General features: G+C 42.4%; 1 protein-coding gene across 1 annotated transcript; it reads left to right on the top strand.

Moving 5' to 3' along the window:
- The first annotated feature begins 1,675 nt into the window (after positions 1 to 1,675).
- On the top strand, positions 1,676 to 27,648 carry LOC115815489 (sodium- and chloride-dependent GABA transporter 2-like). Its single transcript, XM_030778443.1, has 14 exons — positions 1,676 to 1,868; positions 2,510 to 2,644; positions 6,263 to 6,403; positions 11,181 to 11,268; positions 13,723 to 13,855; positions 15,037 to 15,171; positions 16,155 to 16,258; positions 18,139 to 18,263; positions 18,472 to 18,584; positions 21,612 to 21,749; positions 23,960 to 24,062; positions 26,550 to 26,650; positions 27,075 to 27,245; positions 27,496 to 27,648. The coding sequence occupies exons 1-14, from the start codon at positions 1,676 to 1,678 to the stop codon at positions 27,646 to 27,648; spliced, it is 1,833 nt and encodes a 610-aa protein (XP_030634303.1).

Below are 27,648 nucleotides of genomic sequence, written 5' to 3'. Positions count from 1 at the left end.
GGGTACTGTCTGTCATTGCTCTGTGTCGGAGCTATGTGTATACTTCATTTATGTCATATGCTATGACTGCGCGATAACGCTACGCTGTAAGATCGTTAATATAAATGCTTAATATAACCCTTTGCCGTATATGAGGTGTTCTCTTCATCCTATTCAGCATGTTTGGATGTCTGTCGCAATACTACCAGAGAATGTATGTTGTGTTTTAGCATTGTCTCAGTAGTACGCACATAAACCTTTCTGAATTTGATCCTCCTCTATAGAGCCACAAACAGACACTGTGGAGAGAAGTGTGTGTGTGTGTGTGTGTGTGTGTGTGTGCGCGCGCGCGTGTGTGGTTTGAGGCAATAAACTCTATTGCAGGACATTTGCCTCAATATTAAGCCTGGACTTTTGTCTCTACTGGACGTGTACAATGAGATAAATTGCTTATCTCTTATCTACAATGGTATAAATCTCTTCCCTCCCTCTCATCAGTCCTTCAAGAGAGCATTGTATTAATGATATCGTTCTCTGCTGTGTTTCGCAAAAGTCGGGTCACAGCAAGTGCGTGAAGAGGAGCAACATCTACAAAGATTTTGTCTGCTACATACAATGTCAAGTTGATCCAAAAAGCCAATGCTATTACTTTTGTTTTTGTCTTAACAAAACAAAATATGTAACCTCTCTCTCTCTCTCCCATAACTTAAGAATTAGTAAGAAAGTGTGACTTCGTTGACTGTTACGAAGTAGTGACCTTGAAATTACTGACTATAACTCTCTTTTGACTTAAATGTTTGCGGAAATGGTCGCTTCATGGTTGAGATAACGTGGCATTTGTTTATTTAAATAGCCAGTGATGTGGAACGCTGCCTGCGTTGCTTGAGAATAGGTGAAGTCGCGTTGGAGACGTCAGTTCTCGCTGCGATTCAAAACGGTCTTCTGCTTGCCCCGGAAACAACGATGCTTTAATGCAGCCTTATAAGGACGCAAAGCATGACAGTTTTCTTAAGTAGGCTGTAGTGAATGCCGTAACTTGGCTGTCTTGAGGTGATACGCTAAATAATGTGACTGTGGGGACGGGGACATTTTCATTCCTTGACGTGGCTGAAAACTTTGTTGAAGGGAAGGAGGTAAGTCCTCTCGTAACTCCGCAAAAAAAAAAAAAAAAAAACTGAACGGGAACAAACGAACCGTCTTTTATCTTGTCTAGTGCGTTAGCGTGCCTCCCCCTCGTGTGTTCCCTAGAAACACTTCTCAGGGTTAACAAAATCCTGAATCATACTGTTCTGAAGAAATGGATCAATGAAGCTTACTGCGACTGCCAAATTAGAGGTCAGCTGAGCAGTTTTAGGCTTTCACACATGGTCAGAACAATGGGAACAAAATTAGGATTTCCAAGGAGATACTCGTGAGACTAGGCGCACACAAAGGTATCTCTGTGTACGAACTCGAACAGGTTCCAGGACCTGTACCCCTAGCGAACCATTCTCACCTCAAATGCCGTGACGCCTTGAGGGTGGAGTCTGGGTTTTTTTTGTGTGTGTGTGTGTGTGTTTTTTTGTTTTTTTTTTACCTGGTTGTACATCCACCACTTTCTTTCAGTCGATGAAACATCTGCTTGTTTTTTTTGTAGCTGGCAGACTGAATACGGCATCATCCTTTTTACTCTCGGATCGAAAGTTGGAGCGTGAAGATGACAACGGACCACGGCAAGGAGTCGGAGACGGATGTAGCTGTACAGGATGCCGGAGGGAAAAAGACCCCGCTTCTGTTGGACAGAGGCCAGTGGGCTAGTAAACTGGAGTTTCTACTGGCCGTCGCGGGAACTTTGGTGGGGCTTGGGAACCTGTGGAGGTTTCCTTATCTATGCTACAAAAATGGTGGAGGTAAGCGACAGTAGTCTGTACATTTTTTTTTTGCAAGATGACTCAAGATAAATGCATTACTGTGAATGAGAGGTCTGTGTACACGTATAAGTATGGTAGAAGCATATGACTTAAATGAACAGATATCAGACTGATCTGGCTCACAGTGGAGAGTCCTGTGCTCTTTTGTCCTGTACCTAAAACTTTTTTGATTTGTTAAGCACTTCACACAAACTGCCTGGAACCTGTGAGAGAGAAGTCTACTCTCCGTGAATGTTTTCTCGTAAATTCCTCTCTAAAGCACCAAAGGCATCTTTAGGTGAAACCAGTCATTGAAAAAACCCGAAAACACAGATGTCAAAACACTTTGTATCTGCACCAGAGTGAAGCGAACAGCGAAGAAAAGGGAAGCCTCTGTCACCTGAAACTTATTTATTGCCCGTGTTGTAAAACCCTTAAAATGACAGTTAGATTTGAATGACCGTTGACTGATTCAGAGTCAGTAGTATTTCATCTCAGTTATTTACACTTCATTTACAACTGTCAGAACCTTCAAATACCCATCGTCACTGATTTATGCTGTGTGGTGTGGGTTTTTTTTTTTTTTTTTTCAGTTTTCTGCTGTAACAGATTCAGCCCAGCTGTTCTCTCTCATCTCTTAGGAGCTTTCCTGGTCCCCTACGTTCTCTTCCTGCTCTCCTGTGGGATTCCCATGTTCCTGTTGGAGACGGCTATGGGCCAGTATACCTCCCAAGGCTGTATCACCTGCTGGAGATATTTCTGCCCTCTCTTTGAAGGTCAGGAGGACTCTCGACCACACCACCTTTGTCTTTGTGATCAGTTCCAAAGTTTCTTCCAAACCAAATCAGACACGCGTGGTGTTAATTTCGGGTTTTTACTTCTCAAAACTGAAAACCGTTCGATGAATCAGGCGTGTTCGATTTGGAAAACGTTCAGAAATGCAAGAGGGTAGTTCTTCAGAGCGCAGGTTCGTCACCACCGCTCTGACACGGAAGAATAGAGTCAAACAGTAAGCTGTGGAAAAGCTAAAGAATTGTCCCTTATTAATATGAGAAATAGGTTACTCATAGAGATGCCTTCAGGCTTCAGAGCGCTCTCTCAGGAGTGTACCGCTGGCAAACACAAAAAGATGTTTACTCTCTGTGGGAAACAGGTCAAGAGTTCGTTCTCAAGCAGAGTAAAAAAGCAAGCAGGACAGACAGACAGACAGGGGAGTATTGTCCCCCCTCAGCTGTGTTTCATAAGTTAAGTCAGGTTGTCTGAGGCCAGTAAGTTTACACGGGGACAACAGACAACAGGCCCAATGTGCAGTATAGATCATTAAGATGTTATGTGGGTGATGTCCCCAAGAAAACAAAAAATAAGGGACGCAATCGTGCAAAAGCAAGGTGAAACGACATTAGGGATTGTGTTACAGTAACCCAGGTCAACTGTGGGTGGTGTCCCTGAAGTGTAGTATAATGTATGCGGTCTATTGTCTGTGTATGAGCTTACAATAGACCACAGCATGGACTGACAGAGCAGAGGCCAGGCTCAAATAAGGAATACGAGTATCTCTAACTGCTGGACTTAATAAATGTCTGTTGTTGAAGCCGTAGCTTATTTTCACAAGGTCTAGTTCGGTTTTACTACGAAGACGTCGTTTGCCAACGTCCAAAAAAGCCGTTTGTTTAAATATAGCTTTTGCTTTAAATGTCTTTTCTGGCACCCCCAGCGTCTGCTGTCCTTCTCTGCGCCGCCGGCCGCCTCGAAACCGTAAACAGTCAGGTGATGACGGACACGCATGGTAACAAAAACTGTTTTAACTGCAAATATAAACCGTAAAGGGGAAAAGGTCGAGAGGGGTGAGGGATTTAGGCTCACTGCAAGTCGCCGTCTATGCGGACCACCTGTTAGGAGGCATTGCTTTGATCCAGGAATAGAGGGACCCATTGGTCGGGCTTGTTTTGGAAGTAGAACCGAACAAGTGACAATTAAGATGCGGATTTCTGAACGTGTAGCTAACCATATCCTAATTAACGTGACGCATAATGTATGCACTTTTCTTTCTGCTGGGACAATCAGACATCAAACTGGACTCATCTGGTATGTGTGTCAAAATCAGCACTGGTGATTGACGGGTGAAGATGTTGATGGAGACTGTAAGAGTTAGGGCCTAAAATAGCTCACCGAGGAGGCAGTCGCAGGATGAGAGTGGTTTGTGAATGAGCGCTGTTTAAAAAAAAAACCAAAAAAAAAAAAACCCCCTGACCACAGTGTTCAGTTACGGGACAGTCGACTCTCTGGACATGCCTGGAAAGCAGAACTGGCCTTGTGTGTCTCCAGATTCCTCATATGCTTTGGATCAACTTACAGAAGCTTGTAACTGGTTTGTCGCTCTGTAAGGTGAGCTTGTAAACACATGCTGTTTTCCAGTGGTTTTGGAGAAGTGAAGGATCCATTACTTGCTGGTTTGTTGTATTAGTTCATTTGAAGTTGTTGCATCCGCTCACTTAGTCCTGGGTTAAACTGACTTAATGCTGGATGGTTAGGAGGGCTTTGGTCAGACTGGTATCTCTTATGGTTGTACTCTGGTTTGCTAAGAGGAACAAAACCTTGGCTACACTGGGGGAAAAACAAACAAACAAACAAAAAAAAAAACAGCTTGGCACGAAACACATTCATGAAAACCTGAAATCTGGTCAAAGTTGGGTACAGAAAGGTCTTTGCATTGACCTGATTACCTCCTTTTGGGTCTGGATAAAAATAGCGACCGAACGCATTTTGTTTCCTAATATGGTCCAGCTCAACCAGTTAAAATGAGGACTAAAAAGAAATATTATTTTCATGAGAACTCTGTCGAAAATAATCACCTTTCAAACAAACAGCTGAACTGCAGACGGAAGAAAAAAAAAAAAAAGCAAAAACCTGTATAGACAAGAAGAAATGCAAAATGTTCATAGTTTGCATCATTCAAAGCATTCAGAACACGAACAAAAGAGAAAAGGGCGTTTGCTTAAATTCAAATAAAACGTTAAACCCGAAAATGTACCTTCCTTTGTTCAGTGAGACATTTTAGAGATAAGGAACTCTTAAGTGAGCTGACGCTGGGTCATACAAGGTCAGGAACATAACCAATCAGAGAACTAAGATGGTGTTAGACTTCAAAGAGCTTTAATATTTTTTAACACAGAGTAACTTTTAAAACTTTCGTGGCGTTTTTTTTTTTTTTTTCTTCATTTTGGATGTAATGGCCTTCTTTGGCAACCCGCTATAAAGTTCGTCGCAAACATGTGTCCGTTTCTTCAGTCATGTGATAGAGGTGTATACATGTGATAGAGGTGTATACATGCAAGATGTCTGAGATGTCGAAGAACAGTCTTAGCGACGTTTTCAATGTGGGTTTTAGAAATCAGATCTGAATCTGAAGTGAGTCTTACAGCTCCCGCTGAGACTGGATTTGTGAATGTACATCACCAGTTTGGGACGGATGAAATGAATGACTTTTCAAAAAACAGGAGAGACTCTTGGTTAACTGGAGTTTGTGGCAGATCTGGTAAAATGCTTGTGCGGGGAAAAAAAAAAACCCCACTGGATGAATAGAGCAGCTATTGGATGATCTGTGGAGAAGCATTTTGTTTAAACGCACGCAGTTCCCACGACAAATGAAGAAACTGTCCACAGTCATTTCCTCTTTCTGTAATTTAATACATATAATGACCATGTACAATAAAAATGGGCAGCTTCTGTCTATGATAAATGGTAAATGATAATGTATTGCAGAAAGAAGCTGTTATGGTGTTTGGAAGTTTGGTTTTTTTTTCATGTGCTGGGGGGACGAATCCTGGATGTTGTCATACAAACGTCCTGAGAGTGTTTAAATGTGGTGGAAACGTGTATATTGGTCGTACAGACGTATTTTTCACCTGACTCTAATAACCTTTTTGTAAAAAGGTTTCGTCTTGCTCTCCCATCGCCGTTTCACACGCGAGACATTCGTAGCTGCCGTTTTTGTAAGATCACTAACCGCTTACTTCAGTATCTTCCCACACCTTTTTTCTGTGGTGGTGGGGTTTTTTTTGGGGGGGTGGGGGGGGGGGGGGTTAGTTGTGAGGCATAAATATGTTTGTTTAATTTTGGGCTGTGTGGGCGTGGCTGACGGGCGGCGGGTGGACAGCGGTGAATGTCCTCTCGGGAGTGTAACTGCCCGCCCACATCCCCACACCCGTTCCCACGTCTCCACCCCTGAGTGACCTTGGACATAAAACCTTATCTTTAGAGGACTGCATGTATATATTCCCCTATGCTATTTTTATGCAGTATCTATGTATATGGTGCAATCTACATTGTAAAAATATATGTAACAGGGAGCAGATGCCTACTTCCCTGTTTTGTTTTGTTTTTTTTTTTCCCAGGCATAGGTTACGCAACTCAGGTGGTCATCGCCTATGCCGCGGTGTCTTATATCATTATTCAAGCCTGGGCGTTCTTCTATCTCTTCTCATCCTTCAGTGCCGAGGTTCCTTGGGCCAGCTGCCGAAACACATGGAACACAGGTAATCACAGACACCTGGATCACAGGTGATCACAGACACCTGGATCCCAGGTGATCACAGACACCTGGATCCCAGGTGATCACAGACACCTGGATCTTAGATGATCACAGACACCTGGATCCCAGGTAATCACAGACACATGGATCACAGGTGATCACAGATACCTGGAGTGCAGGTAAACACAAACACCTAGAGCACAAGTAATCATAAACATCTGTAACAGGGGTATGCATGAATGCCTGCAACACAAACACACACCTGCATATGGACTGCAGCTGTGCGCCATAAGCAACAGTACAGATTTGTGCAAACACCTGGATTGCTGGCTTGCAGAATCAATACTGGTACATAGAGACAGCTTTAATCCAAGATCACAGAAATATCTAGAGCACAAAGGAACAGCTCAGCTCACTTCTTGCATTTGTAAGTGGATTTGGATTTCAGGATTTAATCTAAAAAAAAAAAGTGCAACAGCAAGAAATTAAAGGATTAAGGTTTCACAGACAGCAAAACAAGCAGAATAAGAAGGCTGTGTTTGGATTTGGACCTGCTTAATCCCTGCTTATTTGACAATCAATAAATGAGGGCAGCACCACTCACCTGAGGTCCTGAGGGACAGGGGAGGGGCACAGGCCTGCATTAAAACACCACCTCAGTAAGATTTTAGGGTTTTCTGCTGCAGAGGCCCTCTCTGTGTGCTCTGTAGATAGTTTACCCTGTTATTGGTCTTCTCTGGGACGTATGGTTTTTTTGGTTTGTTTGGGTTTTTTTGTTTTGTTTTGATAAACCTATCACTAGCACAGGTGATATACCTTATGACAGGTCTAATGATTTAGAATAAGGATGGACAAATCCAGTCGGAGGTCAGCCCTCCAGGACTTGATCTGCTGCCTTCCAAAGCTGGAGAAAAACTGATTTAGCTGGTACATTGGTTGTTCACATGCATACCACTAGATGGCAGCAAAGTTTATAGAAGTGGTTGAACTGAGCCTGCCAAGATCTATTCATTAGATAAAAACACCTTTACAGTGGCAGAGAGAGAGATATCTTTTAGTGGTGCAGCACTGTTTTGGATAATGTCCATGAAGGTCAGTTTATTTTTGAATCTCACGTATTAGTGACTGCTAATTAAAGTTTTTGGTATTTGCTGATTGCTGAATATTTTCATACAAACAGAGGCACACAGTGGTCATGGATTATGTTTTGTCTGCATTAGATAATCTGATTTTAAAAAATGTAACAAAGTCCATGTAAATAATCCAGGATATTTAAAAAAGCATAACTGGATTACAGTTGCCTCTCTAAGGATTACATCAATACATCTTGGATTTCTTTAAGCTCAAACTTTGAGATAATAATCATTCATAATGATATTTACACAAATTTAGCCAAAACCCTTAACCCTGCTCTTAATTAGAAGCCCAGTGTGTAAGCTTTTTCTCCAAAATATGAGTTCACAAAGCAACGTGAGAAACAATTTGTGTCAGACTCTGTAGAACTGGAGAAACCTTCTGAAATATTTTAGAACTTTTCTATATGTTTGTTAAGATTCAGACATTTATTAAATGTGAAAAGCTTCTCACACGTTTGTTTAATGTTGAAAATATTTCACATATGTACATGTACATGCATATAATATACCAGTCTGTTGTTAGATTCTGCCCACTACCTGTGATTAATGACGCCGACAGTTCACATTGGAGATATACGTATACATACATACATACATACATACATACAGTGAATATATATATATTCACACACACATGCGTGCGTGTGTGTAATATTATATTATTTTATATAAACATATCTATAGACCTTTACATTCAGTGTTTTAGGAGTATTTTACATTCAATACGTTAATTCAGTTGATAATTATTAACGTCAAGTCATTAATTATTCAAATAATTAATCCTGGCATGTCTAATCTTCCACTAAATAATATTTCACGTTCATTAAATTAAAAAATGGCACTTGTATTATATCTGTCTATCTATCTGTCCATCTATCCATCCATCTATCTATCTATCTATCTATCTATCTATCTATCTATCTATCTATCTATCTATCTATCTATCTATCTATCTATCTATCTATCTATCTATCTATCTGTGTATATGTATATGTATATATATAGTTTATATACAGTATATACTCTGCAAGATCTGACTAACACTATGTAAACTAGACACCTTGTGTTTTAACCTTTATGTAACTGGGCCAAAGGCCACAGTGCCCCTTCATTCTTTTCAAGGCTTAAGCAACCTTTTGGACCATAGCCTACGGTCTTATTCAGTTGAAATGACCGATTACTTAATTTGCTCGTACGAGAGCGCTGCGCCTATCAATAAAAAAAAAAAGATCATTCTATGATAGCTACTCACCTTAGCCTACCTGGTCATTGAAGACCTGTAGCGTATGAACTCGTTCCAGCGGAAAGGCAAATTAAACATGCATTCAATAGCTACATAGCTAACGTTAGTTGTCCAGCTAACGTTAGATTGCTCTCCTCACCAGTAATAATAGCATTGGTCACGTTACTGCTGTAACCACGTGAATAATGAACGAAAGACCTGATGACCCATAGTTATGATTCGTGAACGGATCAGTCGTTCCTACACTGAGCCCGCGCAGCGGTTATGTGACAATTGAGCGGAAGACACGGACCCCGAAAGACCCGTTCCAGACCGAAGCTGAACCTGAGTGGCACGCATGTGCGACCTAGGAAAAAAAACGAACGAATCACTCACTTAGACGACTTGTTACTCCCGAGTCATACGAAAGATGCGTTCAAAATGAACGAACCGTGCACGAACGACACATCACTAACTTTCCCTCACGTCTCCCACCTGTCATTTCACAGACATGTAAAAGTTAACGCGTTAGACGTGGACGATCCCCCCATTAAGAGGGGAGACATCCGATCATTCTGCGTGGTCAAGAGTATAAGTGTTGTATTGCAGGGTCACACCTGGTAGACTTTAAGATAATGATCCTAATCATCTTAAAATACTAGATAGCTTCATAAATTAGCGCGCTTACTCCTGGCGCTTACTCCTACCTCACGTTAGCTACTCGCAACGCAAGGGTGTGTGAAGGGAGCGCGCTAGTTGTTCAGGTTTATGGGATAGCAAGTATAAAACACTGCGCATTGTAATAATGCACTCAAGCATTCATTCAAGTCAACGGTGCATCAATAAATGGGGAAGGAAATGTTACAAGGGTGTCTTACAGGCGTGCTGTATTCATTGCTTCAGTAACAGTCTGGTTTAGTTTCTTGTTTAGTTGCAGGCTGTTATTTGAGTAGGCTATGTAGCAGGGCCGTAACTAGCGGTAAGCAGGTAATGCGATTGCACTGGGGCCCGTGACAGTTAAGGGCCCCGTGACTGTGGGCTATCAATCTATTTTCTCTCCTGTCCTATCATGTACGGTAGTCTGTTCTGTTTGCCTGTCACTAGTGGCCTAATAACATAATGACGGCGTCGACTGTGCAGTGCATTTTGCTTTTGTCGGTTACTTTAAAGCACCCCTCCTGTTGACTATAGACATTACATAGACATAGTGTTGTGGTTAAGTGAGATGGGCTGGATGGTCTCAGCTTGACCGTCCTGCCCTGGGGCCTGGTGTTGACTCGTTACGCCCCTTGCTATGTAGGGGTTTAACTGTGTAACGTTATGTTTAAAAAATTGGCTGCAAAACGACCTAGCTAACAAGAGTAAACCATGCATTTCTGTGGTGCGCGGTAATCGCTACAACGGTAAACGCCGTTATAAATCATCACTGGTGGCCACAACCAACCGTTGCTAACACAGTTTTGAATTAACGAGAGAGTACATTCATAAAAAAAAAAATGTTTTAGTGTGGGCTTACTGTTAATAATCTATCTGCGCCCACAGGCCTACCTGTTTTCCAGGTCGCCTCCCTGTTCCTGTCCAGGCAAAGACATCCCAGTAAGCTATAGCTCTGGCAACCCCCTGCCTTCACCACCAACAGGGGATGACAGTAATCTAAAACCATTTAGACACACAGCATTCTTAGATTTCCTAATCCGCCCCCCCACCCCAGCCCTCCTGGGGCAGATTTGGACCCTGCCCCCCCCCCCCCCCGATGTCAAACTCCTTCCGACGCCACTGACTGCAGATCTATGCATGGGAACGTGACCTTCATTAAACGCGGCAGATTAGACACAGCTGGCAACTCAGACTGTCATCTGTAAAAATAAGCCTGTGTTATGTTTCTCCTGTCAAAACCTCTGTTTGCTTTAACAGAGATAATGCTGTGCTAATGAGGCCCCTGTTAGGTGCTTAGTCATTGTTTTCAACGCAGTGTTTTTCTTTGAATGAAAAGCAGCCTCACCGTATTGGCTTTCACTTCTGTGTCTCAGTCACCCCGCGGTGTTCTCCAGTCAGAATCCGTCAGTGGGAACCTGGGGTACCCCAAATAGGATGCGGTGCTTATTTAATGCCCCCCCTCTCCAATTCTGCCTGATGTAACTGAAATGGTCCTGTTTGTTATTATTGGAATGGTATTTGATGGTCAAGACATTGTTTTGTTTTGGGTTTTTTTGTTGTTGGTCTTTTTTTTTTTTTTAATACCGTTGAAGAGCTCAGGAAATCTAAATTAAGTCTTGCCCGTCTGGACCCTGGGATGTCTTCATTAAACAAAGCTATGTCTCCAGACTTCTCCAGAAGGAAGCATGTAAAATATTAGTTTAGGGGCAAAACCAGCTGACAGAGGATATGCTTTCAGAACTGTTTGTTGTGTTTTGTCATTACAGATTCGTGCGTTGAGTTCGACAAAAGGAATACCTCTGAAAACTGGACGGTGCCTGAAAACGCGACCTCTCCCGCAACCGAATTCTGGGAGTAAGATATTCTGTCTGTCTTTCTGATGGCGCCATGGATTAAACAGCGCTAAATGTTTATGTTGACTTTGATTATGTTTGTGTTGTCTCTCTCTGAAAAAGATTCTAATGACCTTTTTCACTCTGTTGTCTGTACATGAACACGAATGTAACTACCAGTGTCTCTTCAAACACTTTTATTCAGAACTGGAGGCTGAGAAGAGAGAAGATTAAATAGTCTTTTGCAAACCGCTTGAAAAAACGTGCGTAATTACGTCCACGTATCGCCGATCAGTCCGGCCAGCTCAGCAGCTTACGCTAAACGATGTCCCATTTTGAAAGCCTGTGATGTAAAGTGGTGCAGGTCATATTGGGTTGAGATGAGATGAGATGAGATGAGATGAGATGAGATGAGATGAGAGAGTGGAGTGTCGTGGTGTGTATTCAGTGCTAACAAGCACGTCTGCATCATTCCTGAGCTCTGAAAACCTGGCCCGTGTTTCTGCGCCAGGCTGGCAAACCGTCCTCTGACCAATCAACAGAGCTTAAAAAAAAAAAAAATCATTAAAGACAGCACCTATGAAATAAAAAATTTAGACATGTTTAAAATTGAACACACAGCAGCTGGGCAAAGCTACCTGCAAGCACTTGTTCCTATTTTTTTTTGTTGGTTTTTTTTGTGGAAGGGATTAATGTCATCTCCAATCTCCAGTCAAGCCCCGTGAAAGGATGCCATTGCTTCACAAACACTGAACAAGCATGTAATATGTCAGTCAAAATTGTACAGCGTCATTTTGGAAGATTCAGTGCGGTGTGTAGCCCCGGTCCATTGCCTAATTTTTCCGTGTGAGATTTTGCGTTTAGAGAGCTTTTACATCTGCTTTGAAACTTTCAGCAAGTAAATCTCGCACACGTTCGGTTGATAAGATCAGGATGTATGTAATGCCCTGACACACTCGAATGGAAATTCCCTGACCTGGCACATCACCACAGTGTCTGCACAAGCTGTCTGAGCAATGTGCACACATCAACAACAACAACAACAACAACCACAGCAACAACAACAATAATAATAATTAGCAAAGAATATTTATCATGTACATTTATTTAATTTTTTAATATTTGCCATGAACTGATCTCGAACGTTGATGAGTCCTTTAGAATTGAAAACAGACTTATTGCATTGATGCAAGTTATCACGTTTTTTTTTTTTTTTTAATTTAGTGGGTCTGACTTGGATAGAGCATTATTCATTTCAAATGACGATTGAACACGTGCAAGGTACATAGACGCAGTAATGATTAAAATATCTTTACATTCTTCATAAAAATTGTAAATAAAAATGAGTCAGTGAAGGAGGGAGTAAGCTTGGCATATTGCACTAAACAAAATCTCTGCAACCTAGTGCTGTTCTTTTTCTGAGTCGTTTAACTGAGGGTTCTTGAGGTCCAACAGATTTTTTCTGTTTGATAGTTGTTCCACCCATGCACCACGTACCCTGACTCAGCAATTTAATTCATATGCAGGGCTATGGAATCAAACAGTTTGACTTCAGCTCGACTTCTGTTGTACTCGATTGGGGTTGAACGCCGGTCTTCTCAAGTCAAAGCACTTTTCTCCAGTTTAGCAGGTGATGTCAGAATGATGGATGCCGAGGCAGTGGATTAATCTCCGTCTCCTCTGTCAGGCCGACAGAATGTGAAGTTTCCTGTGATTTAGATGACAGTTTAAAGAAAAACCTCACCTTTTCGCTTCCTGCAAATTACAAGCTCAATTTCCCTTGTGCTATGTACAACTGACTTTCCTAATAGAAGTCGGAAACTCGTTGTCCTGTTTGTAAATTGTGGTTGTTTTTTTGTTTGCCTGGCATGAGATGCTGATCTCAGATTCTGACTTCATGGACATGAAGTTCACATGGATGGCGATTCCAATTCAGTTTTATTTGTAGAGCACTATTTTATTTAAAAATGGACATTGGTATTAGCATGAGAACTGTATAGTCTTAGGTGACAGAAGCAAGGAAAGGCTAAAGATAGAGGACAAACCTTGACCCAAGACTCAGATGGGGAGCCCATCATCCTCTGGTTGGCATCAGGTTGTTACAGAAGAAAGTTAGGACTGATACTCTATTTTAGAGGATACTGAGATAAAAAAAAAAGAAACGACAAAAATGAACTAGAAACAAATAGGGGAAAAAAAATCTAGATTAGAGAAAAATACAGTAGAAATGAGTTAGATTTTAGGACATGACTTAGTTACTAGTGCAAGCACAGAGCCAGTGAGGGTTAGGGTTTGTCATGGACTACCCCCCCCCCCCCCCCCCCCCCCCCTCCCAGAATTTGTTACATCAGGTATGGGAACAGTGACAGCTGACGTGATCAGTGACATCATGAAAACAGATTGACAGGGTTCCCTGTATTAGCTTTGGGGGACTGTGACTGTATTGTTGAAGTTCACCTGTCCGTTCTTTCTGCAGACGCAGAGTTTTGGGCATCTCGCCTGGAATCGACCAGATTGGGAGCCTTCGCTGGGAGCTGGCCCTGTGCTTGGTGTTGGCCTGGATCATCTGCTACTTCTGTGTGTGGAAAGGAGTTAAGTCCACCGGCAAGGTAGGACTTCTTTAGTTGGAAAATCAAGTGGAAAATCAAACAGTTGTACTTGGTAAACGAGACAGTTACCAAGCTTGGATCGGAACTTCTGACGCACTTTCACCAACAAATGTCTTCAACGAAGCATTGAATCCAGGACGGAAGATGGAACCTTATCCAAGTTGTGCAATTTCGTTCTCATTTTGAATGTAGTGAGGTTCCCATGATGATAAAAAAAATTGGTTCAACATGTTCACATTCCTGAATATGAGTCCATCAGCGTTTAGAAGAAATGATGCCAGACTACTTTTCATTAACGGCACCTCACGCAGTTCCTGTAAAATTGCATGTAATTTGAGCTGCAAATGTCAAACGATATTTTAAATCTGTTGATACAAGAGACCGAGTGTTCTCTGATGTTCTCTCAACATTCAACTATACGCTCTCTTTACTCATCCCCGATGTAATAAGTTCCGCCTGGGGAGCAGGTGTCGGGACTATATTGCAGACATACAAGCAGAAACTTGAGGAACAAAGAAATCTGGACAGAGATAAATGTGGTCAAAAGGAGAGGGTTCAAGTGAGGAAGACCGCGTTCACGACAAGCGCCTGCTTCGTTTAAGTGGTTCCCATGGCCTTTTTGGCCAATCGCGTCTTCCTCAGCCCTAACACACCTGCCTCAGCAAAAAAAAAAAAAAAAAAAAGAAAAAAAGTCTTGATAAATAGCTGATGAGTTGAATCAGGTGCACTTGCTCAGTGCTTGGGGTAGATAAGTGAACAGTGGGACGGTGACGCGGTGCAACGCTCAGTGAGCGTGTGAAGGAGATGAGATAGGGGAATGGGGACATGTAAGAACGCCACGTGTCTAAGCTGCTGTTATCCTGTTTCCTTGTAATTATCCCTGACAGTCACTTTATGTTGCGTTATTGAAAATGTACAGATCATAGAGGCGCCATTTTCCCCCCCCCAAAAAAAAAAAGACGCCTCCCCGCTCTTGCGAATTGCACAATTTTTTGTAGCATGTCTAATTCATGTTGTTATCAAGAGCTGGTTTTGAACACGGAGTACTTGTAGATAACAGACCAAGGCTATTCAAAGGAAGCACTGTATTGCAACATGCTATGCGCCTGCAGTGAAACAAACCGTATTCGTAAATGAAGTGTGATGTTTTGACGGTTTTGCCCCCCATCATCACTCTGCAGGTGGTGTATTTCACTGCTACGTTCCCCTATGTGATGCTGGTCGTGCTGCTGGCCCGTGGACTCAGCCTGCCCGGTGCCATGGACGGCCTTCGGTTCTACCTCTACCCGGATCCGGCTCGGCTAATTGACCCCCAGGTCAGAACTTGGCTACTCAGGGGTTTCTTAAGGGACGCGTTAGTTTACAGGCTTGCTGTAAACTAACGGTGGTTCACGGTGGTTCAGAGGTTAGCACTGCTGCCTCACAGCAAGAAGGTCCTGGGTTTGAATCCCTGCCATCCTGGAGTTTGGAGTTCTCCCTGTGTTTGCATGGGTTTGCAAGAATACTGTGTGTGTGTGTGTGTGTGTATATAGGATGGGCTGAATGCAGAGGACAAATTTCCCCATGGGGGTCAATCATCTTCTTCTCCTAATAGGAGAAGTCTTGGGCAGGTGTGGTGATTATCCAAGAATTTGCCCAGAATTTACCTAGAACTGGTCTGAAGCTGTTTCAGTATCTAAGACTTGGGCGGGGCAGATGTGGTGATTATCCAAGGATTTGCCCAGAATTTTCCTAAAACTGGTCTGGGGCGGTTTCAGTATCTAAGATCCACTGAAAAGGCTTCTGGTTTAATTGTGTGAAATAATTTTTTAAAGTAGGTTTCCCCCTCGACTTTAGCTCAAGAGACACGCTTGACAGTTGAATGAGTCTGAGTTCTTCTTTTACCTGTGGACATTGTCACAAATCAGCTTTACACGACACTGGGCATGTGATCTCCAGTGAGCCAGCCTAAGCTGACAGTAGCAAGGGAAAACTCCCTTTAGCTGCGGTAGGAAGAGACCTTGAGAGGAACCAAGACTCAGAGGGGACAGCCCATCCCCCTCTAACCTGGCAATCAATATAGGGTTAACACAATATTTTCTTCATACTGTGGATTTGTCGTGGATTTAAAGTAGTTCTAGTGAAAACATGTTGTTTTTTTTTTAATTTGTCTATCCATCAGTGTCCTCCTAAAACTTCCTGTTAATTCAGTTACACTAAAAACTAACGGTATTCACTGAACACTCTTGAGTGGTGAAATCAGAGATAAAATTCGACCATTGAAAAATCCTACAATAATGGCAAAAACTGTCCCCTGCAGGTATGGATGGATGCCGGAGCACAGGTGCTTTTCTCCTTTGGCATTTGCCAAGGCAGCCTGACAGCGCTCGGCAGCTACAACCAGTACAACAACGACTGCTACAAGTGAGTCAAGACTGGAGCTGCCAATCACTTACTGCATTTCATTAACCTACAGCTCTCACCTCCAGCACGAGAGCCACCCCCTATGACTGACCATAGCACCATATCACCACTGACCATATGACTGGCCATCCCCTATGACTGATCATATCATCATAGCACCATATCACCACTCACCATATGACTGGCCATTCCCTATGACTGATCATATCACCATAGCACCATATCACCACTGACCATATGACTGGCCATCCCCTATGACTGACCATAGGACCATATCACCACTGACCATATGACTGGCCATCCCCTATGACTGATTATATCACCATAGCACCATATTACCACTGACCATATGACTGGCCATGCCCTATAACTGACCATATCACCATAGCACCACTGACCATATGACTGCCCATCCCCTATGACTGACCATATCACTCTTCAGCATGTAAACTGGCTTTTAGATGAAACAAAACATTTACTGACTTTAATCTAAAAAAAAAACAACATATGTGCAGGCTTGTTGTCTTGACAGAGGGAAGTAAATATTTGTTCAAACATGAATCACACCAAAAATAGTACCTGTTCATGGTATACTTTTTGCAGGGAAAAACATGGTGATGGCACATTTTTGACAAACAGCTTGCTTTGTTTTATTTTTGTACCAGTTCATTGAGCTTGTCTGAGTTTGGAGGAGTCTCTCAACCTTTTTTTTGTTGAACTTTATTGTCATTATCACACATTAACACTTACAAAACATTACATTACAAAACAAAATCATTCTGAGATTTTGCCTCACTTGACATACATGTACTTATAGATGAAATAACAAGTAAAGAGATAGAACACACACACACATCTACCTATACATATACCTACAAAAATGATACATCAAAACAACAGGATTCCTAACTAAGCTAGTCAATAACTGATGTCCATCTCCTTATAAAAACAGGCAGCTTTAGTTGTAACTGGGCAGTCATGTATTCCATCGTGTAAACATGTTTGACTTTTTGTAACCATTGAACAATCGTGGGAGGTTTCGGCTTCATCCAATTAACAGTAATTATTTTTCTTGCAACCATCAGCAAAATATGCAGTATATAACGCTGGTCTGTGGTAAACAGGAGTTCAGGTGATACTGTGATAATGAGAACAAGAGCCGGGTCCAGGGGATTGGTCCGTTTCCAGAATTTTCTCCATTTCTTCTCTGACGTTTTTCCGAAATGTCTGTATTTTCGAGGCAGTCCCAAAACATGTGAGAATGGTCACCAACTGTACCGCAGTTTCTCCAGCGTTTGTAGGTAGAATTGCTTTTAAAGATGCACGCTGTCAGCGGGATTCCGAAGAACCTCATTTTAACCTTCCAGTCAAAATCTTTCCATGGCTGGCTCCCTATCCCCCGTGACATCCAGAGCATATGTTTTCCCAGGCGACAGCGTTCACTGCCGTGTTCAGCTCCGTCTCCCAATGTCTTTTGATATGTAGAGTGTTATCTGACGTGTATAGCATTAGCTTTTTTGTAAATAATAGGACATTTGGGGGTTTTTTTTTGTTCATGCCGAGTGTTCAAACACTTGGGTAAAATGGGTTTCGATATTGGTTGGTTCTCTTTTAATATTATCCCAGTCTGTAGTTTTTGTGATATAGTGTCTAATTCACAGATATCTGTATAGGTCACATGAGGATAAGGCAAACTTGTTTTGGAGTTGTGAAAAAGATTTAGATATATATTCCGACACTCCCTCCTGCCCTTATGTGCTCTCCTAAACACTTAATTCATCATTTTGAATGAGCTCCCTCTCCCTCAGGTAAATCTTACCTTAGGCATTTTACTGAAGAGGTTATTACGTAACGGGTTCATGTGGTTCTATCTCTTACAGGGATACCTTTGTTCTGTGTTTGGTGAATGGTGGTTCCAGCTTCGTCGCTGGTTTTGCCATTTTCTCTGTTCTGGGATTCATGTCCTATGAACAGGGATTACCCATATCAGAGGTCGCAGCAACAGGTACGTTTGTTTTTCAGTCGACCTTTTCCGTCTTTCGGTTCGTTTTAGGTCGGAGAAACGCTCCAGGCCTTTGATTAAACTCTCACTTATTGCTTAAGGTCCTGTGGGAGGAGCCTGTGCATGGTGCAGTGTGTGTGTGTGTATGTGATATGACTCTGTTTAGTTTTTTCTTTGAGACGGGCGAGTGACTGAGAGAGTGCCGTTCCAGGTCCGGGCTTGGCCTTCATCGCCTATCCTCGAGCCGTGGCCATGATGCCTCTTCCTCAGCTCTGGGCCGTCTGTTTCTTCATCATGGTCATTCTGCTGGGAGCCGACACACAGGTGAACCAAACACGTCTTCTGAAGCAGAGACTGACCGGACCGCTCTGTAATATCTTCGTTAATACCGGACCATTCTGTAATATCTTAGTTGATACCGGACCATTCTGTAATATCTTAGTTGATACCGGACCATTCTGTAATATCTTAGTTAATACTGGACCGTCCTGTAATATCTTAGTTAATACCGGACCGTTCTGTAATATCTTAGTTAATACCGGACTGTCCTGTAATATCTTAGTCAATACCGGACCGTCCTGTAATATCTTAGTTGATACCGGACCATTCTGTAATATCTTAGTTAATACTGGACCGTCCTGTAATATCTTAGTTAATACCGGACCGTTCTGTAATATCTTAGTTAATACCGGACTGTCCTGTAATATCTTAGTCAATACCGGACCGTCCTGTAATATCTTAGTTAATACCGGACTGTCCTGTAATATCTTAGTCAATACCGGACCGTCCTGTAATATCTTAGTTAATACCGGACCGTCCTGTAATATCTTTGAAAGCGAATGATGACGGAGGACAGTTTATTGTTTTTGTGAATCTGTATTCCAAAATGTGGCACAGACGCAGAGCATACTGACAGGGTGATTGCGTTATATCAGCAGTGGTTTTTCACATGTGATATTGGGAAAAGTTAATTTATTATTATTATTATTATTATTATTATTAATGATAATAATAATAATAAAGTTATTTATACAACACTTTTCCAATCAAAGTTACTTACAAGGATTAAAGTGCTTTACAAGGATTAAAACATTTCAAGATTTTCGGCGAATAAAATTAGACAATTACAATAATAAAGTAAGTAAGTGGAAGTAAAGAATAAAATAAAATAGAAGAAAATGACAACAGTCGTAATAATAAAGAAGGTTAGATGTTTTATTGAGGCGTGGGGAGACGCAGCAAGGTCGATGGGGACCAGATTATTTGCATTCACCGTACGGCTGCGTTTCCAGCGGGGGAGTCTGTTACCGAGAGCGACAGGAACAGCCCATACAGGCGATACGGGTAGACGTCATAATCGGAGACGATTAGATTGGTAGTTTGGTGGTTTGGTAGTCTGCCGTTGATGTCGGCCAGGCGGGCTCCCTGGAGGCACTCGACGGCCACCAGACGGGAGTGGACCGACATGCGCCTCACCCTAGAGTCACTCGCCACGAGCGTGGAGGGGCCGGAGCGAGCAGCTATCTCGGCCACGGGAGGAGGCGAAACAGCGGCGATGTGCCATCTGGTAGTTGTAAATGCCAACTGGCCCGTGCCAACTGGCAGCCAGCTATATCGGTCTCGCCGGTCAGTGAGTTCACGTTCCCCGTCACTGCCTACGGAACACAGGGGGCCCTAAGCTCAGCGCCAGCTCTGGACCCCCGTTGTCGGCGCATCAGCTCCTAGGATATGGGGCAAACACAACGGCCAGCGTGCCCCCGTCGCTCGGAGTGAGAACAGCTGCTCCCCTGAACAAACAGGGCCTCCGTCACCGTCCCGCAGACAACACAAAGCCGTTTCCATAGGAACGAGAATGAGAAACAACCAAACCAAAAAACCTACCAGCGAAGCTAGATGCACGAGTGCGATCAAACTGAATCATGCGATTAACAAGTGACATGAGAGGCATGTCGTTTCCTGTGCGACCTTTGATCTCATTTAAAAAAAGGACTTGTTAAAAAAGTTAGAGGTGAAAGAGAGTTAAAGAAAAGAGTTAAAAATACACCACGCAGACAGAGCTACTGGAGAGGCTGCTGCTCGCGTTAGCGCCATGGCATAGAGTGATGCCTGAAACAGACACATTAATTGTCCTGTTTAGCCAAAACAGAAAAGGAAAAAAAGAACCAAATGTCACTGGGAATGACTCTACATGTCGCTGACAGAATATCAGGGGAAGACGACTGTTTGTCCTGAGGGCACAGTGTGACTCTCACTGCCACAGAAATGTAGCATGGTGTTTTCATGCATTCAGATAAAAACATCGCACACTGCGGGCAATTTCGGCCATTAAAATAAATAAATGAATACATAAATACACAGTACAGGTTCACATGCTTAGTTTCTCTTAGTCCTTTTGTTAGGTTCTCAACATTTTTAGTAGAACCTGTAATTGAGAGAGAGAGAGAGTGTGGGAAATGTTCAGATGCCAATGCCATTGTTCTGCTCTTCATTTTCTCCACTCCCCTTGTCTGTGCGTCACACGCGTCCCGTCTAATCACTGTCTCGTCAAATCAACGTTTATGAAATAATTCGGAGGATTTACGTTGGACCTGAGGATGCACTCGCTGTATTAATACCCTAGCACTTCTCCAAATACCTCAGTGCACACCCCACACACAGGAGAGTAACCACTCAGATACTGTATGGCACCGCTCTATGGAAGGGTGAACACTGCAGGTTCTGCATATGTTAATGAGTCATTAAGTCTAAGACAAAACCAGAGGGGTCAGTGCTAACTCATGTGAAAAGTTAGTCACAGACTGCTTTAGATGAAAGTGTGGAATTTAATGAAGGTGAGAGAGAACAAACAGACAAATGAACAAACAAAAATGAAGCCACCTCATCTCTCAAAACTGTTTCTCAAACCAACAAAAACAGAACAAACAGAGAGAAAAAGACACAGAGAGAGAGCGAGAGAGAGAGGGGGAAAGCGAGAGAGAGAGAGAGAGAGAAAGCGAGAGAGAGAGAGAGAGAGAAAGAGAGAGAGAGAGCTGTGATTAGGGGCTGTCTCTGTAGGGATCTGCATTAGATGGACACAGATGCTGCACATCAGGGGGTGGAGTCAAGCAAGTCAAGTGTTTTTCCAAACGAATATTCTAAACAATATTCTAAACGACTCTATCAAACAAAAAGAGCACTATCAATCTATAATCTATAAAAAATCTGTAAAAAACAAAAACAGTCTCAATCTACAGGATTACCGATACCAAATTCCAATACCATAGGTCCTCGTTATCAAATCTTTGCTCAAATCTTCTCTCTCTCTCTCTCTCTCTCTCTCTCTCTCTCTGTGTCTTTTTTTGCTGTTAATAGTTTGTGAGTCTGGAATGTCTGATGACCTCGGTAACCGACATGTTTCCCACCGTTTTTCGGAGGGGTTACCGACGGGAGCTGCTCCTCCTGGGCCTCTGCACCGTCTGCTTCCTCCTGGGGCTCCTCCTCGTCACAGAGGTTTGACTTCTCTTTTTTTCCCTCCCTAACATCTGACCTTTTAGTGTTGTTCAGTTTTCACACATTGCCATGTACATTGAAGGAGAAAAAGTGATGTCTAGAGTTGCAGAATTTATCGGGCCAGTGTGTATTTTTGATTTTGTAATGAGTGATCATTAATGGTGTAATTAAGAAAGCGAACTATGACAAGAGATGACTATGCTAGGGAGAAGTCTGTAATAGGATACTGCTTCTGAAAATGATGGTGCGGGGGGGGGGGGGGGGGGGGGGGGGGGGGGGGGCACACAGGGGCTACTCACTGTCTGCCGGTGGAAACGTGTGTTCATAGTTGGAATTGTAACTGGGTAATTGGCCATGGGAAACTAAGTAATCCAGGGAACATTTCCCCCGTTTCGCTGGGCTGAGAGAACATGGATGGACTAGTGTCTGTTCGGCTGAGGACAGAGTTAAGAACAGTGGGCCTCATTCATCGATATCTTCATAAGTTTTCTCTTAAATTTGTTCTTGAGAAAGGTCGTAAGATAAAGTCTATGTCGGATCCAGGACGTGCACTTAAATAGCAGAATTTTTCGCATCTTTGTTCTTATAATGATGGATCCCATTATCCTCATACGTTGAAAGTGTGTGCCAGTTGTTCCTAATTAGCATAGGTAAACGCCCCCCCCGATCCCCATGAAAGGGTATGAGACTGCAGGCCGTGCGCACGCACAGAGATCTATGGAAGCCTGTTTCCTCAACAATTAAAAAAAAAAAAAAGTTTGCTCAATTGCAACTTTATTTCGTGGAATTCCGACTGTATTTCGCAGAATTCCGACTTTTTTTTTTTCTCGCAGTTCGAGTTTTTTTTCTCACAATTTCGACTTTTTTTCTTGCAATTCTGGCTTTATTTCTCGTAATGCCGAGTTAATTTCTAACAACCAACAAGTAACTTCAGCCATCTTCTGCTCCCGCTTTAATGGTTCAATGCAACGCGCATACAGCAGCAGACAGGAGCGATGGCTGCGTCTGCTCTGTCCAGGTTTTTTAATATTTATAATAAGGTAAAACCGACTGGTTCTCAGACACCTGCTTTACAGCCTGTCTGGTTTCAGATGGGATAACCCATAAGTAGTGTATGTAAAACTACTGCTCACTTATCACAGTCTCCATCAACTGACATATCCTCATACTGCTCTTTTTGTACATTGTGCAAAAGTATGAATAAATATGCACTACATTCTGGAGTGTTACATGAAGTGTTAGTGTAGTGTTTATTTATTTTAAAAGACCATAATGCTTTGTAAAATAATGAAAATTGTTTAAAAATATTATAAATGATAAAGATATTACCGTCGTTTAAATCCTATAATATTATGGGATTGTAGAATCTGTAGAATTGAAGAAAAAACGCAATAAACAATTATTTTGCACAAACATGTCAGCACTCAAATGCATGTAAGTGTGCTCCTGAGTGTACGTAGATTCTGTTCTTACCTAAGAACAAATCCCAAATACAAAAACATTGGTGAATGTCAGAAAACTGCGTAAGTGGGTTTTAAGAATAACTTTCTTCTTACGAACGGTGCTTGGATGAGACCCGTTGTTCTCTCTTGTGAGCGGTGGTGTGTCACATCACCATGCTCTAAGCGTGGAAAGACCACACCTTGGTCGCGTATCCGTTAAAGGACATGCCCACAAGGCTCACCCATCTCCACTGAGGTGTCTGTGTAGGAGCTTCAGCCTTAGAAGGTTACAGTTCATTTAAAAATTCCAAACTGTGAGGACAGTATGTAGAATAGACCAGCATGTCATTTTTCTCAAACTATAGGCAGAAACCAGTAAGGATGGAGTGAGACTTGTTCATTCACAAAACCAATCATCTACAGTTACTCTTAAAACTGCATTTATCTAGCACGAGACATCTCTTATGTAAAGTTGCTTCTGTGTCCTATCTCGCTGTTTGATTGGCAAGACCTTTTGATGCTCTATGTGTGTGTATGTGTGTTTTTGCATGTGCGCACATATGTGTGTGTGTGTGTGTGTGTGTGTGTGTGCACGCACATATGTGTGTGTGTACGTGCGTGCGTGTGTGTGTGTGCGCACGTGTGTGTGTGTGTGCGCACGTGTGTGCGTGTGTGTGTGTGTGTGTGCACTCGTGTGTGTATGTGCGTGTGTGTGTGGGTGGATGTGCGTGTATGTGTGTGTGTGTGTCTGTGTGTACGTGTGCACAGGGTGGTCTGTATTTCCTCCAGCTGTTTGACCACTATGTGTGCAGTGGTAACAACCTCCTGCTGCTGTCTGTGTGTCAGTCCATCGGTATCGGTTGGATCTATGGTGAGTTCTCAGAAACAATGAAAAAAAAAAAAGAGAGAAAGAAACGTATGTTCTTTCCCAGGCACACACAGAGACAAAGTTCTTCACGTTCTTCACATAAAACCCTGGTCAACACCCCTGACATGCCAGCAGTAAGATACAGAGCTGAGCGCATACAGAGCAGATTCGAGCGGAGCAGTTGTTTAGTTGTGTATGGAAGTCTTTTGACTCTCCAAGACCCTCTATGTTAAGCTGTATTCTGGACTTCCTCTGTAACCCATTAATCATGGTGTTCATTTTCGTTCAGTTAGTACACATATCTAAGGTACACTGCAAAATCTGACTTGTGAACACACCAGCAATTGCTGCTAACTGAACTGAAGTTAACTTCGCATAAACTCAAAGATTGAAACAGTAAATGATATTTTCCCGTTAACTTAAGAAGTGAGATTACACAGCTTGTGGTTCTGCTTCTCTGAGCATGGGGCCGCGGCTGCCCCAGGCACTGAGGGTACTGTTATGCTCGTGTCAGTTGTCCAGGGCTCTGAAAACACCTGTTCTTACAGGAGCCGACAAGACGGACAGCCTGGATCGCTCTCAGCTAACCCTCTGTGGCAGATTTATGATCTGTTTAACGAATTAAGTAATTACCAAATACCTTAGATCTGTATGAGTGAAAAAGCTCCAGGCTTGTCAGGGATTTTTTTTTTTTCTTTTCTTTTCATCTGACCATTACTTGTGATCCCCACACACAATGTTCCCTTTCATTATACTCTCTGGCTGTTTGATTTGAATCAGCCAGAGTTGAATGTTTCTTTGGCAGATAGGGGAAACAAATCCCGTTGTAGCTTATCTCACTTACTGTCCAATTTCAATGGTAAAGATAAAAAAAAAAAAATAAAAAAAAGAGAGTTTGCTTCGGGGCAGGCCTCCGGGTGGACGGCCATGACCGTATATTTAAATGGTACTGAGGCAAGTTCCTGGCTAGGCCTCCATCAAATGGTTCTTTGCCATTCAGTGAACTATTTCATAAATGTTTTATGGTATTCATTGCGTGAATCGTAAAACGATGACTGTAGGGTTCAGCGGGGTTTGTTTCTCTTTCGTGGAAGACTCTGACTTTTTCAGTTTCCAAATGGAATCCGAGAAAAAAAAGCAAACCCAACGACCCCAAAACAAAACGTGTTAACATGTTATACGTGTTATACGTGTTATACATGTTATACGTTGAGTCCAGAGTCTTCTCTTAGCATGTAGCAGCCGGTCGATCAATCTGAATGAATCATCATTGTCATTAAACATTTAAGAAAGTGTCAAAAAATTTGCTGAAAACATGTTATTTCTTACCGCGGTCTCATCTGCCCGTAAGGCATGTATAAATTAAAGTGCCTCTCTCACCGTTCTACAAAGTGACTGCTTCGCTTTAAAGAAGTTCACAAGCTGATTTAAAATGCATTTTATATATATATATATATATATATATATATATATATATATATATATATACATATATATACATATACACAATGCCTTTTGTGGTCAGTGAATTGGGTTTGTTTTGGCTAGCAGGGCAGCAACAGTTAATGTGTAACATGAACACAATCAGTCCGTGTCATCATAAAAGTTCATCCATTTGTGTACGAGTCGGAAAGTATGGTGTGCCCAAAGTGCACCCCCGGAGGGGGCTAATTTGGCTCATTTACTTCCCAAACACACCCCCCCCCCCCCCCCCCCCCCCCCCCCCCCATCAAAAGGCTCTGGTGTCAGTGAGGTCAATACAGATGATCCTGATAAAGCGTTGGGGTCGTATTTTATGAAAAAGTTAGTGATCTTTAATGGATGTGTCAATCACGCAGATAATCATCTAAGAGATATATCAGTTTTTAGGTGTTTTAATCACATTTTTCTAGGCTTTTAAATTACATTTTTAAAATATTCTCTCGAACAAAATGATTGACGCCTACACTTCTGAAAACAGCTGCGTCTCATGTGACATTTTAGGATTCCAATACCATCCTCATCTCTTTCAAACGAGCACTCATATTTTATTATAATATATTACTATTACCAGTATATTATATAATAGATTATAGTACGTCTATAATAATAAATATATTATTGTTTGTTGTGGGCATGCAAAGCCCTTTGAGACCTTGGGCTCTAAATAAAACTTGACCTTCGTATCATCCTCCACAGATTTGGGTGTTTGTGAGCGTCCTGTAGTAGCCCACGGGTTAGACTCAGGAGACAGGAGAGTAACTGGGTTCCCCCCACCTCTGTCTCACTCTTCTCTCTTGATGGATTAACCGGGGCCTGGGGCAGATTTCTAGGAAAAAAGTTACCTAGCACTCACTCCAGTTCCAAGAATTATCAGGGATTTTGACACTATGTTACAGGCGTTGAAACGGGACATCGCCTTCCGAGAACTCGAGAACCAAGATGTGTAAAATGTAAAATATGTAACATACCAGTTGACCTTTTAAAATTTTCCGTTTCTTTTCCGGGCAGGTGCAGATCGTTTATATGACAATATAGAGGACATGATTGGCTATCGGCCATGGTCGCTCATGAAATATTGTTGGCTTTACATCACCCCCGCTGTTTGCATGGTACGTCTTCCACCAACGCCGGGCGTAACCTGACCCAGCACTCCGCTGTGTCCGGCCCTGCTCAACCGGCCTTTTTGAGTCCTTGAAAGGAACTTCTGTTAGACAATGGAGTATGTGTGAATGACACGAGAGAGAGAGAGAGAGAGAGAGAGAGAGAGAGAGAGAGAGAGAGAGAGAGACAAAGAGAGAGAGAGAGAGACAGACATAAAGAGAGAGAGTGACATAAAGAGAGAGAGACAGAGAGGGACTGTAATGATGTATCCGTAACGTGTATTAAAGTCACGCTGTAATTCTTCAACTTAATTTTTTACACTGTATAGATTACATAAATGTATACGTATGCATATATATTTTTTTAATCATTATTAATTATTTAATTATTATATATTTTTAATTTTATATATATTTATATCTTTTTCTCTAGGGTACCTTCCTCTTCTCCGTGTTGAAGTACAAGCCCCTCAAGTTTAATAAGACATACATATATCCAGACTGGGCGTATGCGCTTGGTTGGTTCCTAGGGCTGTTCTGTGTTCTCCTGGTACCTCTATGGATCATTTTTCAAATTTCTCAGTCTAAGACAACTGCCTGGCAGGTAAGGAATTGGTAGCAGCAATGGAACGTCCGTCTCTCCCCCCCCCGAGCCCCAGACTCAGAGGGGGGAGCCCATCCTCCTTCGCATGGTTCTTACATTTATAGTCATTAGTCTGCTCTGGGAAGCGATGATACCAAATGATACAGGGCAGCAGATATCGTGAAATATATTAACAGCTTTTTATTTATCCTCTTAATAAATGTCAGTGTGTCAGTGAGCTTGTCTGACCTGTACGCACCTGTCCTCACAGACCCTCAAACAGCTTTGTCGTCCCGACTCCATTCACGCCAACAACCATAAACAGACGGCAGAAAGATGCCCGCTGAACCCTGACCCAGTGGTTATCCCTCACGCAAATGAATACAAGGGGAGAGGTGGAGGTGAACTGGAAATGCAAGTGTAA

Source organism: Chanos chanos, chromosome 6 (assembly GCF_902362185.1).
Source record: "Chanos chanos chromosome 6, fChaCha1.1, whole genome shotgun sequence".
In the NCBI taxonomy this organism is placed as follows: domain Eukaryota; kingdom Metazoa; phylum Chordata; class Actinopteri; order Gonorynchiformes; family Chanidae; genus Chanos; species Chanos chanos.
The sequence above is the reverse complement of the archived record's forward strand: the minus strand, read 5'-3'. Positions and strand labels throughout refer to the sequence as shown.

Excerpts from the sequence above, each read along its gene's own strand:
- LOC115815489 (XM_030778443.1), top strand. The coding sequence starts at position 1,676 with ATGACAACGGACCACGGCAAGGAGTCGGAGACGGATGTAGCTGTACAG. Across the intron at positions 1,869-2,509 it reads ATGCTACAAAAATGGTGGAG|GAGCTTTCCTGGTCCCCTAC; the intron begins GTAAGCGACAGT and ends CTCATCTCTTAG. Across the intron at positions 26,651-27,074 it reads TCACCCCCGCTGTTTGCATG|GGTACCTTCCTCTTCTCCGT; the intron begins GTACGTCTTCCA and ends CTTTTTCTCTAG.